At 48.3% G+C, this 15872-nt stretch overlaps 1 protein-coding gene across 1 annotated transcript in view; it reads left to right on the top strand.

The window, feature by feature from the left end:
* T265_11869 (hypothetical protein) overlaps positions 1-402 on the top strand; it is a gene marked incomplete at both ends in the record, with an annotated part of 4444 nt that extends 4042 nt beyond the window's left edge. The window contains one exon of the mRNA XM_009178668.1: positions 120-402. Within this exon, the coding sequence (XP_009176932.1) occupies positions 120-402 (283 nt within the window). The remainder of the gene's footprint in view (positions 1-119) is intronic.
* Positions 403-15872: the final 15470 nt, after the last annotated feature.

Raw genomic sequence — 15872 nt, 5'->3', positions numbered from 1 at the left:
ACAAGTCGCCACATGTTCCAACCCCCAACCTGGAGGGCCAGGAGACTGTGTCCGTCGGACCTCTACCCATGGACCAACCTGGTATGAGAGACTGTGAGCATCGTGCGGACACTCCCCAGTATAGCTCAATGGGTCGCTGAGGTACACAAACCACCACACCACGGTAGGGTCCAGCCTCTTCGTGACGGAATCACGATTAACGACAACAAAACCGTCACCGCTTCAAAAGCTATCTGCCTCCTAGGTTATGAATTTTCAAAGGGTGTCATAAGCCCGACCCTGAACGCACGGAGTGTAATCGCCAGTTACCTCCTCCGCATACTACCTTGGAAATGCAGCGCGTCGTCGGTATGTTCGTATACTATGCCCATTGGATATCTTCGTTTTCTGACAAAAAAATAAAGCACTCCCTCTACTTTTCGCTGTCGAATTAGCTTCGGAGAACCTAAAAAGCAAACTATAAAATGCTAGGATAATTGCAATGGACCATGACGAGCGTTTGGTTGTTGAAATCGATGCCCTCGATTTTGCTATAGCCGCATCCCTGAGCCAAAACCATCGACCAACGGCCTTTTTCTACAAGACATTCAACTCGGGCGAGATGACTCGAACGTCTGAAGTTCGAACCCGACCTCTGCCTCTCGACTTCCCCTGTCTAGGCTTGGGCAACCAGGCAGTATACCAGCCCTCGTGCAATCCTCGGGTGGCATGGTAGTTAGGCACCGACAGGGCGTTACAACTGAACGATTTTCAAAAGCACTCGATCTTTTCCCTTCGTTCCGCTGCTCCACAAACTAGGGTTTTATGGGATTTAAGGAGGAATCCTTTGCTGGATTACGACACTCCTATCAGATGGAACATTCTGAGTGAGTCAGCCCAGCCTACTCTTCTACAGCGGTATCCATTGAAGTTTCTCAAGGCTCGGTGTTAGGACCACCACTAATTCTGAACTTCCCGACTTCCAAGTCCACGTCTACCTCTTGCGGACGGCATGGAATTTCGAAGTACCAACGCCAGCGCCTTCCACATGAACGTGGACGCCACGAAGTAATATAGTGACCATATGGTCACGGACTTGCACCTTGCGTTGAACGAGGAAAATTGCATGCACCGGTCGTCCGGCGAAGACTCGGCAAACAACTTTGCCGTACAAGGTGAGAATGTGTCAGAAAACATTACGAAGACAAATACTAAAAGTGCACTTTTAGTAGAGCATGCTCTACTAAAACACGTCCTCTCCCCACAATGAAAAATCGGTTCAAAAGACTTTGTAGAACTATGTTCTACGGATGTTTCGGCTTCTAGATAGTCTTGAACATACGTCAGAACACTTCTTGAATACACCGAAGAAGTCGTCTGCTTAGGATGGAAGAAAAACAAACCTCCTAAATCCGCTGGTTACGAAACGCGTCTCGGAAATCGCTGCGTCCCATGGGACCTAATGCTAATTTATGCTTTGCCTCAACAAGGTTTGGCCGATAAGTTTTTCACCTTAGACCCAAATAACACAAGGCAAGAATGAGAGAAAACTTAAATCCGTGGGTCCGCGGACCTAGCAAATAACCCGACTATTGAAGGTCAACAGGTCCAGCTACATCATTCGCGGATTCACGTATTGACACACGGATCGAGGCTTTTGCCCGAGAGTTCGGGTCGGTTTTGTTGTTGTCGTTCCGCGGTTGTCATTCACCTGAAATGCACAAGTGAGGAAAAGTCATAGCACTGCTCTTTGAGTGCTCAGCTTGGTGCAGTATGCTTGCCAGCTCGAGGAATCGTGTAAATAATTGGCTAACAGTGCTTTGGACTCGGTTCTAGGAGCGTGGACAACCGTCGTAGGAAGGTTATTCCACGCAGCTACTCCTCGAAGTGAGAAAAATTTTGCCTAATGAGAGTGTGCGCTCTGAGTTTGAAAATCTAACCATGTCCCAGCCGTGTGTTTGTTGGGTCAATGGTGGAAAATCTGTTGGGCAAGCTTTGTTCAAACAGGGTACAGGTAATAAGTAGATCTCCTAGGGAGCGACGATATTCCACAGAAAATAGGTCAAGCACCGCGAGGCGCGTTTCGTAGTCCACGGATTTGAGGCCGGCAACCATTTTCGTAGCGGCTCGCTGGACACGCTCACTGAGGGTGGTGACTTTCGCGCGACCTGAGTAGACAACTTGGTTGGCGTATTCAGACTTCTGGATGCGTGAGAGTGTACGGAGAGCTCTCCAAAAGCTTCCGCACACAAAGCTGTGTCCGTCAGGGATGCCCACCCTCTCCATTCCTTTTCAACTTTGTGATCGATGAAATAATGGGTCTTCAAAACCTTGGTGTTCAAATAGCCTGTGAAGAAAATCTTGTCGATCTGGAATATGCAGACGACATCGTTCTCATTTTCGAAGAGGATGAAAAGGTGCCAGTATTCTTAAATGAACTGACCAAAGTCATCCCGTCCTCCGGTATGCACTTTGCACCCACAAAGTGTAAGGTCATGCCCGTGGACGTGCAGTCACTGAACACGCCACTTACGATCCAGGGAGAGGTACTGGAAGTTGTGGAGCGTTTTACGCATCTTGGAGGTTGTATTAGTTCTGATTGTAGTGTGACAGATGAGGTGAATGCGCGAATCTGCAAGGCTCGGGCCGCGTTTGCTAATTTGAGACACCTATGGCGTCAGAATGGTTTATCTCTGAATCTGAAGGGATGTGTGTATCAAGCTATAGTACGGGCTGTCTTGTTGCATGGCTGTGAGACTTGGCCTATTCGAGCAGCGGACCTGAGACGTCTTCAGGTGTTCGACACTCGTTGTCTCAGAAGCATGGCTCGTGTGGGTTGGTGTCGGCGAACCCGTGAGAAGGCAGTTAGAAAGCGTGTTTTCGGTTGTGTAACGGGTACTTCCATTGAAGAATGTGTCCAGCACCAGAAGCTGCGTTGGTTGGGACATGTGTTACGTATGCCGAACCATCGTTTGCCGAAGAGAGTGCTGTTTTCCATGCCCAAATCAGAGTGGCGTAAACAGAGAGGTGGCGGGGGAGTATGAAGGAGATCACGAAACGCTTGAGTGCTGTCGGTACTACTCGCCTTCCAGGGTGGGGACCGCGTGATCCTCACTGTGCCTGGTTGGAGACACTGCAAGATATGGCTGCCAACCGATGTCAGTGGCGTTCTTGTTGTCAGTTTCTGTCCAGATTGCCTGAGTGAATGTCTGGAGGTATAGACACCTCGGAAGTATTGTGTTAAGCTAGCACTAAGTCCCTTTCCCGTCCACCTTTACTCTTTTCTTTACAATAAGGCTTTCAAATAAGTCGTGTTGGTAGGGCAGTGAAGCATCGGTGTTGAACATTGATGTCATGCTGTCGATGATGGTGATGATGATTGGCGTATTCAAGTAGCGTTCGGACGTGTGCCCCATAGAATATTTTGAAGTTCATGCGGGTAATACGGGAGAAGGTGCACCGAATCGTCCATGAAATGGTTAATGCCTTCTGAGCCGATATCTAATCGTACGGTGAGAATAAAAAGTTTGAGGATAGCCAGAACATCTCGAAGGTCGTTGATGTATACCAGAAACAGCAGTGGTTCCAAAACGGAGCCTTGGAGAATTCCATTGGAAACCAGCGCTGAAGAAAAGTACGCGGAACCTACCTTCACTCAGAATGATCTGTCTGATAGGAGCGCCTAGATTCAGTGCATGATTTTCCCTCGAATCCGGTAAAACTCGAGTTTCTGGAGCAGATGGACGTGTGGGACCCCAGCAAATGTTTGTGAGGAGTCGAAAAATGTGGCGTCCGATAGAAGTCCCTCGTTCTTGGCTAGGGTTGGCCTGTCCATAAACACGAGCATGTTTGCCACGAAAAGACAGTTTGGGATACGTCCGTGTTGAGCTTGAGATATCATGTTGCTGGAAGTAATGTGATTTAGGATAGCTCGCTTCAGAACGCGTTCCACCACCTTGCTTCGCACGCCATGAGGCTTATAGGCCTGTAGCTGGCAGCAGATAGTCGATCACCAGGTTTGTAGATTGGCGTGACAATCTCTTCTTTCCAAGCAGAGGAGAGGCGGCCTTCGTCAAGCAACTGACGAAACACCATGTAGAAAAAATTAGTTGCCAGTGTAGACGATGTTTCCTTCAGGATCCTTGAATGGACCTCGTCAGGCCCCAACGCGCAGAATGGGTTGATCTGGTGCAAGAGTTGACGAATGTCCACATTCGTGAAGAACAGGTCGGTTAGAGGCTGGCTGTAGTTACACCTTGACAAGAGGGGATGTAACGAGGACATGCCCAGTGTTCTCTGTAAACCTCAGATACCAGTGTCGTGTCACTCGTGGGTTCTCCGCTCCTGTCTCTCAAGGAGGACGCGGGTGCTTATTTCTGCGGCGATGTCTCATGTATTTGAACAGCACATTTCTGTTCTTCCGGGCGAGGTCCAGAATGGTGACTTACCTTCATGTGCTCCATTGGCGGATTTCTGGTTTAGAGCGGTTCCTAATTTTACGAAGTGCCAGCTCATCTTCTGTATCTCCTGTAGTCAACTTTTTGAAAAAAGTTACGACCTCTTTTCCAGAAGACGCCGAATCCTTGTGAGCAGCCTGCGGCCCATCCGACTGCGTGCTGGTTTTTTGGGACGAACATCACATTTGGGGTTCGGGATCTCTGGCCCAAAGGCAGAAGAAATCAAAGGTCAGTACATGATTGTCGCTACGTCCCAGTGGAGCGTAGATTATTACCTGATCAACGAAGTGTCTAACGTTAGTATTGACCAAATCGAGGAGGGATGGTAGTTGGCCTGTGCGATGTCTGGTGGGTGCAACGACGCGTTGAGTCCAAGCACTCTGTTGAACGACTTCAGTCAGCGCCGCTGCAAAAAGCCCACTGGTCCCGACGTGCTGAAACCCCATCCAGAGGGCCTTTGAAACTTTGAGTTTACCTACTAGCAGGGGACGTGTGAAGTTGCTCAAGTGTTTCTATGAGGAATTGATCATCTTCAGGAGGGCTCGAGGGGCAAAGATGGACCACACCGAGAAGGGGAGAATCGGATCCGCTCAGCGGGATTGAAATCCTCGGTGCATCGCGAAATGGCGTACGTTTGATACCAAAGGGTCATTCGGAACGGGCATGGCAGCATGTAAGTATAAAGCAACCTCACCAGTCTTCCTTCGTTTTGAGTCATCTTGAAAAAGAAAGTAGCCGTCTATCGATATCTCCGCGGTCCGTGATGGTTGAGTAGAAACTGCAATCCGTGGTCACGATCAGTTGCGTTTGCGAATTTTCAGGAGCACAAAAGGCCGTAGCTTACAACACTTTGGCCATAATTTGGGAGTCGGTTGAACTGGCGCCAGGCGGAGACCCTTTTCGCAACTCTCCCTTGAGACTTTCCTCGCTCAGCTTTCGCGCCTTCATGGGGCAATCATCTGATAGACGCCTGATCGTTGGGTTGGCATTTGAACGCTACCAGTTCGCTCCAAGATCTTCTCCACGGTAGGCGGAGAGGTGTAGTAATGGTATTTTTCTCAGCTTAGTTCTCGGTTTGAGCCTCCTGAGGTAGCGCTCAAGTCAAAACAACCACCAAGGGCGCACAAGGCAAATTAACGCCCCAAAGCGAAGTCAGGATCACTTGTACATCGTTTCATATAAATATATGTATGGCGTAGGCGCTAACAACTTTCTTGAAATCCTGACGCGTTCTGGATGCGCCGTTGTCAACCGGCATTCGGCATTTGGCTGTTTGGTCCAAGCTTTCGACCATTCATGTCTCGGCTTGGTGCTGACCGGCAATCGTCCCTAATTCTCGGCCAATGTTGCGAGGGATAGACTTCCCGGCCGTAGCAGCACCTAAGTGCGAGCGGTAAATGGGGATCAGTGTGGAATTCCGTCTCACAGGAGAAGAGAGTGACTGGAAGCCCAAGTAGTAACTTTCTTCTCTTCTGGCGTAAACAGATGTAAACCAGAAGAAATTCCGTCAAAATTATGACGATTGCAGCTTCGATAATTTACGGAGTTATGGTTTATTCCGGTTTCACGTTTCATTGCTATGTCGCCTATGGCATTTTGTTTAAGTGAGCGTGCCCGCAGTGACATAGACCACTGCCAGTTCCCACGATATTACCAGCCTCGGAATCGAGCGCAGTCAGTCGCACAATGAAACTGATTTATCAAAAGTTGCTCAATTCCATGGATGCCAGTTTATACCGTATGATGTCTATGTATAATGAATTATTCTGCCATTTATTTATGTGTGACTTATTGATGTGATCTAAACTTCAGGGTTACCAGGCACTACTGACTGTGAATTCATTGCTTAATGCAGTGAGATATCGCGAAGTTCGGTGAAAGGTGAATCACCCACAGTGAACACAACTTGTGAATAGTTGCGCTGAAGGAGTTCAGCAAACCTTTTAGAAACTACATGGCCCTTGTGGATGTAAAACATACGAAGGTTCCAGCCATGTAAATAATTTTTGCTACTTGACTATGCACGACTGGTCGAACATCAAAATATTTGTTCGGAGAATTCGATAATGTCTGCTCTGTTAACGTCGCGGAAGCGGCACCCATTATTGCCGAATAGACCCTGCCATGTTGGAAGAACCTAAGGCTTCAGCATGTTGATGACCTATGCGTCTTCGTAATTAGGCAGCAGCGTGCTCCACTATGACTTCCGAAGGTGCCAGGTTGACCATTCTGTCGATCACAGCGAACAGTTAAACGAACCTAGCTGATGCACATGATTAACGCGAAGCTTGTGCTCAACGATGCTTAACCAACTAGCCACAAGAAGCCTACGTCGACCGTACCGGAGAGCGGAATAAGCCTGGCGCCCATCCATCTATACCGAGTAAACGTCGAAGGTCAAAATTATACCGCATGACAAAAATGAATTTAATTAGTAATTTTGGTTGGCACATTTGTCCTGTTGTGATGCATGTGACCGGAGTGACCTTTCTTCAACTACAGCACGAACACTTCCGGCCCCACAAGTTTATGCCACAACCGAATACATATCATCTGCCAAATGGAACACAACTATCCGGCACCCACAAAGCGGAGATTGTCGACGTTTCTGATGGTAGTTGATCTCGACAACCATAATGTTTATTCATATTTATAAATGGCGTGACGTCAGGCATGATGATAGAGGTACAGTCAGAATGAAGGCATGACTAGCGAGGATCGTGTGTACAGGGGGGTTTGGAAAAGTGACGGCGCCATATGCGGTGGACATTATACACTGTATGTGAAGTCACAACCAAACCGGCACGGGCAAGGAAGCATATTACTATGCTTTTTTAGAGAGCAAGATCAGATCGTTGAGATCTGTATGTGGCGGTTTAAAGACAATGCGAGGAAGGACAGAACAAGAGGCTATCTGCCTGACACGTGACAAAATTGTAAACCTTGGAAAATGAAGAGCCAGCACATCAGATCATGTGAAGCAGCATAGTTGATGTCATCCAGCCGGTCCAAATTAGAACCTAGAGCCACTGCTTGCCTTGGACCGTTGGACTCCTGACTGGGGCCTCAAAAGGCGGAAGTGGGGGTAATGAAGAGGAAGGATTACAAAGCGGATTGATGGTACCGAGAATCTTAGAAAAATAGTATACTTTGAAACTGTAGGGACTGTAGGGACACGAGCCGGAGAGCGAATCGTGTAGAAAGCTGTTGAATTTACGGGAAGCACAGATACACAGAAACGGCTATATCCGAACGAAAGGTTCTACAGATTTGGATGAACATGGTATGGAGGCAGGTGGGGTGCTCACTCGTATTTGCGGTTGATGTAACAAGCGGGCGAGAGCGTGTGGTAGAGAGTAGGGAGGGAATAGTTGCGGGCGTGCAATTAAACTGGGTATGGCCGTGCCGTATCATCAGTGGCCTGACATACTTCGGTTTTTGGACGGTTCCGTAATGAACGTAACATTCATTGTTGTTGGACTGGGATGTTTAATTCTTTTAGCAGCGGGATTCAGTTCAGATTGACCTAGGAAACAAGGAAGAACGAAGCCAACTTAGGAAAGCAGGTTTGATCTACCTTTGGGGTACCCTGTGGATCATAAACCAGGCGGAGTGGATAACTGCCAACAAGGTCGTCCATACGGGGTGTTGCCGAAGTTCAAACCTTGAGAAGATGAGGGAATGGGAGGAGGTTATTAAAGCATGGTGAGCCTGAAGACACATCAGATGGGGTCATGTGCACTAACGAAAATTGAAGGGAAAAATTGACGTCTACCATGAGTAGGGTGATGTCAACAAGTGATTATATGAGATGGGATAGGGATGGATTTACACTTAGTAGACTTGCGACCTAGGGTTGGGTTTTATAACATGCGATAGTAAAGTAAAAGTCATCTAGTAAAAGCTGATACAAGCACACAAGGTGGTGGTGTGGCCAGGGAAATTAAATGTATGAGGACTGATGGGAGTGAAGTTTTGAGATTATGGACTGTTTAACGTAGTATATCTGACATTATTTGAACAGCACCAGGGGAGAAAATAAGTGCAAACGGAAAAGTCGTCAGTCCCCGAGGCACCAAAAGTGGTGCATGGGAAATAAAAAGCCTTTTGGCACCAGTGTTGTATGCTGTTAGTGGAGGGTTGAGAGCCTCTGTAGACATACGTTTTTCCTTGTATATGTTCACTCATGAGAGCAGTAGGTAGATGCATGTGTTTTATTTGGCTGACTACGTTGGCTTAGATGCGGCATAAACTCAAGTTTGACAAGGGACACCAGAGCTCCGCACGTCGATGTAAGCCATGCGGATTGCAGTCTCCAGGATATTTCAAATGTATTTTTCACGAATTTCTTTTGTTAACCGTCGAGCTGCAAATTCTTTCTTTTTTCGTTATCTGTATTTTAGCCATGCCAGTTAAATGACAACCGGGACGAGTTCAGCCCAGCAACAACAAACGGAAAACAAAAGTGCTCGTTTGTTGACTTCCTGAATTTGAAGGCCAGGCTCAGAACCACCGGCGATGGACGATGCACCCGTACTACTGGAAAGGTGGCGGGTAGACGAACACAACTTAGTGCAACGCGACAGTGCGCCCCTCCCTGCAGGACGTACCGACCGTCACACAAAATTTTATCCCCCATGCATGCTACCAGATCTGCAAGATGGCATGCCAGCAAGCAGTCATAATGGCGACTTGTGCATTAATAAATAGATCCGGATACCAGATATTTTATATGGTCGGTTAAAAGCCAGGCCAGTGAAACAGCTCAGTCATTTCAAACAAGCAACCGACAAACACTGCTGGAAAGGTGGGGACAATGTGGACAGAACGGGGATGGCCAAAACGCATGAATCATGGATAATCATTGACGGAGCGTGAGCCATCGAGCCAAACAGTAGCGTCGGTTGCGTGCGCTGAATGGGTTGCAAAGCGCATCATCCGTTCTCAGGTGTAAGGAAATCTGACTTTCGCTTGTTTTATGTTTGTTTATGTTGGACAAGACGGGGCACCACTCATTAAACATGGCGGATATAATAATCTAGGGCAGCGACGAGATGGGAGGAACATGGTATAGTTTGATTTAAGCAAATCAAAGATGTAGCAAGGTGTAGTGAGGAGGGGGTTTATTTCGAATTATTGTTTCAATTATTTTTTCGTCCGTTAACTATGCATTCACCAAGCTTTTGTCTGGACACCATTCACAAAGGAGATCGGAGGATGGTTAATTATGAAGCAGGGCGCTGCGGCCTCACACGTAAGGAGGTTGTCTGCAGACTGTGAGAACGTTTGTTGATGTGTGGTATTTCAAAACCGATCTGAGAGACTATTCCGGATGCGAGTTTAGTAAACCGGGAAAAGTAGTGTCACAGGTTTGTACGCTCTCGAGAGCCATAAACTGACGCACTTGACACGATTGCATTCCATCCTGCGCCAGGGCCTCGGACGTGCTAAACGCCGTTCGGTTAACTGTCAATTTACTGTACAACAGATAAAAAACCATGTGGTTGTGTCCAGGATAACTAGAGTTGATTGCGAGATGATAACGTTGCCTCCGATTTGAAGGCCTCAGAACCACCGGCGATGGACGATGCACCCGTACTACTGGAAAGGTGGCGGGTATACGAACACAACTTAGTGCAACGCGACAGGGCGCCCCTCCCTGCAGGACGTACCGACCGTCACACAAAATTTTATCCCCCATGCATGCTACCAGATCTGCAAGATGGCATGCCAGCAAGCAGTCATAATGGCGACTTGTGCATTAATAAATAGATCCGGATACCAGATATTTTATATGGTCGGTTAAAAGCCAGGCCAGTGAAACAGCTCAGTCATTTCAAACAAGCAACCGACAAACACTGCTGGAAAGGTGGGGACAATGTGGACAGAACGGGGATGGCCAAAACGCATGAATCATGGATAATCATTGACGGAGCGTGAGCCATCGAGCCAAACAGTAGCGTCGGTTGCGTGCGCTGAATGGGTTGCAAAGCGCATCATCCGTTCTCAGGTGTAAGGAAATCTGACTTTCGCTTGTTTTATGTTTGTTTATGTTGGACAAGACGGGGCACCACTCATTAAACATGGCGGATATAATAATCTAGGGCAGCGACGAGATGGGAGGAACATGGTATAGTTTGATTTAAGCAAATCAAAGATGTAGCAAGGTGTAGTGAGGAGGGGGTTTATTTCGAATTATTGTTTCAATTATTTTTTCGTCCGTTAACTATGCATTCACCAAGCTTTTGTCTGGACACCATTCACAAAGGAGATCGGAGGATGGTTAATTATGAAGCAGGGCGCTGCGGCCTCACACGTAAGGAGGTTGTCTGCAGACTGTGAGAACGTTTGTTGATGTGTGGTATTTCAAAACCGATCTGAGAGACTATTCCGGATGCGAGTTTAGTAAACCGGGAAAAGTAGTGTCACAGGTTTGTACGCTCTCGAGAGCCATAAACTGACGCACTTGACACGATTGCATTCCATCCTGCGCCAGGGCCTCGGACGTGCTAAACGCCGTTCGGTTAACTGTCAATTTACTGTACAACAGATAAAAAACCATGTGGTTGTGTCCAGGATAACTAGAGTTGATTGCGAGATGATAACGTTGCCTCCGTGAACGAAAACGCCTAGTGCAGCAGCCTTTCGATTTTATTAGAAAACGGGTTGGGGTTACTGGCTGCTCAGATCTTTCAAATTTCCATTCAACCTGCAGGCAACCTGCTGTAGTACACCTGTTCTTAAGCAAAACTCCGTTGTTACTTCAATTATTAGATGGATGCGCGAAAACCGCACAGTTATTCTTCATGTATAATTCAATACCCTCCTCAAATGACGTGAGTAATAATAACGTTTATTCCCAACTAGTTGGTGGCATGATCATACGCTTACATTCGGCATGGAGAATGACTGAAGGATTTGCAGGTAGCGTGGATTGCGCGAAAGAGGACAATGTCATAAACAGTGGGAAGTATTCGATGGAAAAATGATAACAGACTTCACTTCCAACTTATAGGGAACAATGCGCATGAGGTCCGACTAATTCAAAGACTTGGCCGGCTGACATGTGGATTGCGCAAAGAGGACAATGTCATAAACAGTGGGAAGTATTCGATGGAAAAATGATAACAGACTTCACTTCCAACTTATAGGGAACAATGCGCATGAGGTCCGACTAATTCAAAGACTTGGCCGGCTGACATGAAATAAAACTGAAAAGTCACTGCTGGTCGTGAGTGACATTGGGCGGTTGGGTAAATGACCTGAGTCACAAAGAACAAGGGAAATAGTCACCAGTCCACGATGTAGCGCCATCAGCTTTAATATGTAAGTGGTGCGTAGCAATAAAGACCTTCGTGTCTACCACTGGGGGCGAAAAGGGCTTCGGTGCAGCGTAGCCTCTGTTCTGACGAAAGCAAGCACAGCTCTCCTCGTCGATGCAGGCCACGGGCATCGCAGAGTAGTTTGAGACTATCCCAGGTGAATTTTTAATTTTCATTATTATTTTTGCTTGATTGTTTTTGACAGATGGGAGGCCAGTTTTTTCATCTGTGGTTTAAGGCGTTGCCAGATACATAACTCAACCGAGGAGAGTCAAACACCAGCAGCGAAAAACAGAAGGCAGCAAACTTTTTTTGATTTTATGAATTTTAAGGCCAGGCTCAGAACCACCGGCGATGGGCGATTCACCAGTGCTACTGGAGGAGTGGCGGGCATACGAACGCAACATAGTGCGAGGTAACAGGGCAAACATTCCTGCGGAACGTACCGTCCACCAGACGAGGTTTTCGTCCCTCGTGCATGCTTTCGGATCTGCAGGTTGGAAAACTATCCAAGCAGTCATAAATGCGGTTTGTGCATTATCAAATACTCCAGCTACCATTTCTACAGGTCGGGGAATGCAAAGCAAGTAAAGGCAGTTCAGTCAATTCAAACTGGCGAACAGTATACAGACGCTGGTAGAAGCAAGTCGCGGAGAAGCGAAATGATAGCAGCCAATGAGACAGTGGGAATGGAATGGTGATATTCATCTCAATCGCACTATGGTTACATGGCGTCGGAGAGTTGGTGTGGGCTACTCCGTCGAGCAGAAGCGTTCCGCGATGTTGTGTGTGAGAGTTTTTAATAGGGCAAATCATTATATATATGCGCAGAATGCTCTCTGGTAATAAAGAAAGAGGTCGACTTTGATTTGGTTTTTATCAGTTAGATGTGAAAGGCAAGAGCTTGTGCAGAGGGGGAATGTCTACGCGATTTTTCTATGGTCCGCGAAGGAGAAAGCCTTACCACAGAACATGGCGCCGAAGACGTCATTGATGTACAGTCCTAAACATGACATCAATTTGTACCGATTACCCTCTGCAGCAATTGATAGACCACAGCAGATGTGGGCGAAATGGCCGCCCGTCGAAAGTCAAACGCGGTATGCAATGCCACACCTGCAAGGCCTGGTGGCACTTCAAATGCTCGGGTTTACAGAACGACCAGATAAGCCGACTAGCTAACTCTCCTAACCCGTCTGTCTGCGCCAGCTGCCTCTACGTTAGGGGTGCAATGCACACCGCAGCCAAGAGGAAAGCCCCCAAAAAAGATACCCAATCCCCACTGCGGATTCAGAAAGGCCGACGTCAAGGTTCCGCTCTGATCGGGATACTCGAAGCGAAACTGGAGCATCTTTCAAAGGCACTGCAGACTCGGACACTACAACTGCAGCGACTTGGATGTAAGTTGATGAGGAACTTTCTTCGCTGGACGTGTACTGCGTGATATCCCTACCGGGCCCTCTGGCTGCGAAGCAATTAATACAACTTTCTGACGCGGCTATAAGACCGCCACAGCGTCTTTAGTGGACAGTCGCCTAAAGGAAAGCGGACTGATAATGTGTGAGTCATTCTCCGGAAGAATCACGCCAGCGAAGCTGGCACAATCAATCTTTAGGAATGTCCTCACCAAGCCTGACCAATCGCTGTACGTAGAATGGTTATGCGAAAAGGGAAGCAAGCGAAAGCTTAGACATTCGTCACTCTTATCCTGGAGCGGTCTGGCAGCATTCAGAAGGCCAACCCAATGGTCAGACGTCTAGTTGAGGATCGCCCTCTAGACGCGAGAAAGCTGGGGCATAACAGGTCAGGGGTGGAGGCACGAAACATGCTTCCGCAGGGCACCATTTCAGCCGACCTCAAACTCATGACCAAGCCGATTGTGGTCATATTTCGTTGTGCTCCCGAAAGCAGGCCGACGAATCCAGCTGCGTCTCCGGACAGCAGTTTTTACTCGACCACCACAGGCCTCTCGCCCACCAAGGGCAGTGACGCCCTGGAGGAGGCAAACCTCACATGCAAGCAGCGCCCAAAGTACGTGGAGCTAGCAACGCTTATCTCCGTAACAGACAACACAGCCCCAGCCATGCACTCCTCAACAAAGCCACAGCCTCTGGATTTTACTGGGTCAGATGTGCGGGGACAAGCAGTGAAGCCAATCTTCAGCTCCACTTCGTCAAAAGCGGCCTCTCTGCTTGTGGACACAACCCCGACAACCCAAGCCATAAGCATGACCACAGCCATCCGGAAATCCCTGGTACATACAGTTGGCCGCGCTGATCGCCGGCGGATCGGGCGTCCACACAAACACAAAAGAAGAGCGACTGCAGCCAAACAAGCCACATATAATTCGCCAGATTAGAAAACTGCTGGCTGGCTTCAAGGTGCAGTCCTCCGCGAAAAGGAGCCTCTTGGGAGCGCCACCAAAATCATTGCTTCTTGGCGCCGCCACCCAGCGCCCAGGGCCTCACAGAGACACTTTCCCGGCCAAACCGCACCAAAACGCCCAAGAATCCCGGAAGGCGAAAGCTTACCGCAAATCTCTGATCAAAAGCAGATCTGGTCGGCAAAATGGGGGTGCTGAAATAGCTAAAAACACCAACAGTCGAAATTTCCGCCAACAAGGAAAAAGACCTCGTCCATCAAAGCCAAAGGGTCCGAGCAAACCGGGCTCCCACGGAACGAAACCAGAAACCACGAAGACAGGAAGCAGACGACATCGCCCCAGAGGCCCCTTAGGAGACTTGGACTCAAACCCGGTGCACAACGATTAAGTCTGCTAACCACCCTGATCACTCAACTTTCGGCTCCTCACACTCGGAGGCGGCAGAGACTGTGTTGAAATGCTTGTCCACAAACTGCCTCAGCTTTTCAACAAACTGGGCGATGTTAAACAGTCAGCTTACATTGAACAACCGTCCATAATCGCACTCACAGCGACTTGGCTCACACCAGATCTCTCTGACGCGGAGATCTCGGTAGACGGTTACTCTATTTTTCGAGCCGACTCAAAGCAAGGGCGAGCAGGTGGGGATTTCTGTGTACTTACATTCGGCCCTACCAATCCCGATTGTCCTCTCTGACACCACCCTTTTCGATGCAATGTGGGTCCGAATCCCGCTACACCGGTCCGATTCTCTCCTTCTACGTATGGTCTACCGTAGCCCCTCGAGTCCACCTGAAGATGAGCGATTCCTTATACAAAACCTCAAGCAGCTCTCCTCCTTCCTCGAGCAACTAATCTCCTACTGGTAGGTGACTTCAACGCCCCCAAAGGCCTCCTGGATGGGGTTTCAGCACGTCGGGACCAGTGGGCTTTTTGCAGCGGCGCTGACTGAAGTCGTTCAACAGAGTGCTTGGACTCAACGCGTCGTTGCACCCACCAGACATCGCACAGGCCAACTACCATCCCTCCTCGATTTGGTCAATACTAACGTTAGACACTTCGTTGATCAGGTAATAATCTACGCTCCACTGGGACGTAGCGACAATCATGTACTGACCTTTGATTTCTTCTGCCTTTGGGCCAGAGATCCCGAACCCCAAATGTGATGTTCGTCCCAAAAAACCAGCACGCAGTCGGATGGGCCGCAGGCTGCTCACAAGGATTCGGCGTCTTCTGGAAAAGAGGTCGTAACTTTTTTCAAAAAGTTGACTACAGGAGATACAGAAGATGAGCTGGCACTTCGTAAAATTAGGAACCGCTCTAAACCAGAAATCCGCCAATGGAGCACATGAAGGTAAGTCACCATTCTGGACCTCGCCCGGAAGAACAGAAATGTGCTGTTCAAATACATGAGACATCGCCGCAGAAATAAGCACCCGCGTCCTCCTTGAGAGACAGGAGCGGAGAACCCACGAGTGACACGACACTGGTATCTGAGGTTTACAGAGAACACTGGGCATGTCCTCGTTACATCCCCTCTTGTCAAGGTGTAACTACAGCCAGCCTCTAACCGACCTGTTCTTCACGAATGTGGACATTCGTCAACTCTTGCACCAGATCAACCCATTCTGCGCGTTGGGGCCTGACGAGGTCCATTCAAGGATCCTGAAGGAAACATCGTCTACACTGGCAACTAATTTTTTCTACATGGTGTTTCGTCAGTTGCTTGAC

This window comes from Opisthorchis viverrini (assembly GCF_000715545.1).
Source record: "Opisthorchis viverrini unplaced genomic scaffold opera_v5_618, whole genome shotgun sequence".
NCBI classification, from domain to species: Eukaryota; Metazoa; Platyhelminthes; class Trematoda; order Opisthorchiida; family Opisthorchiidae; genus Opisthorchis; species Opisthorchis viverrini.
The sequence above is the reverse complement of the archived record's forward strand: the minus strand, read 5'-3'. Positions and strand labels throughout refer to the sequence as shown.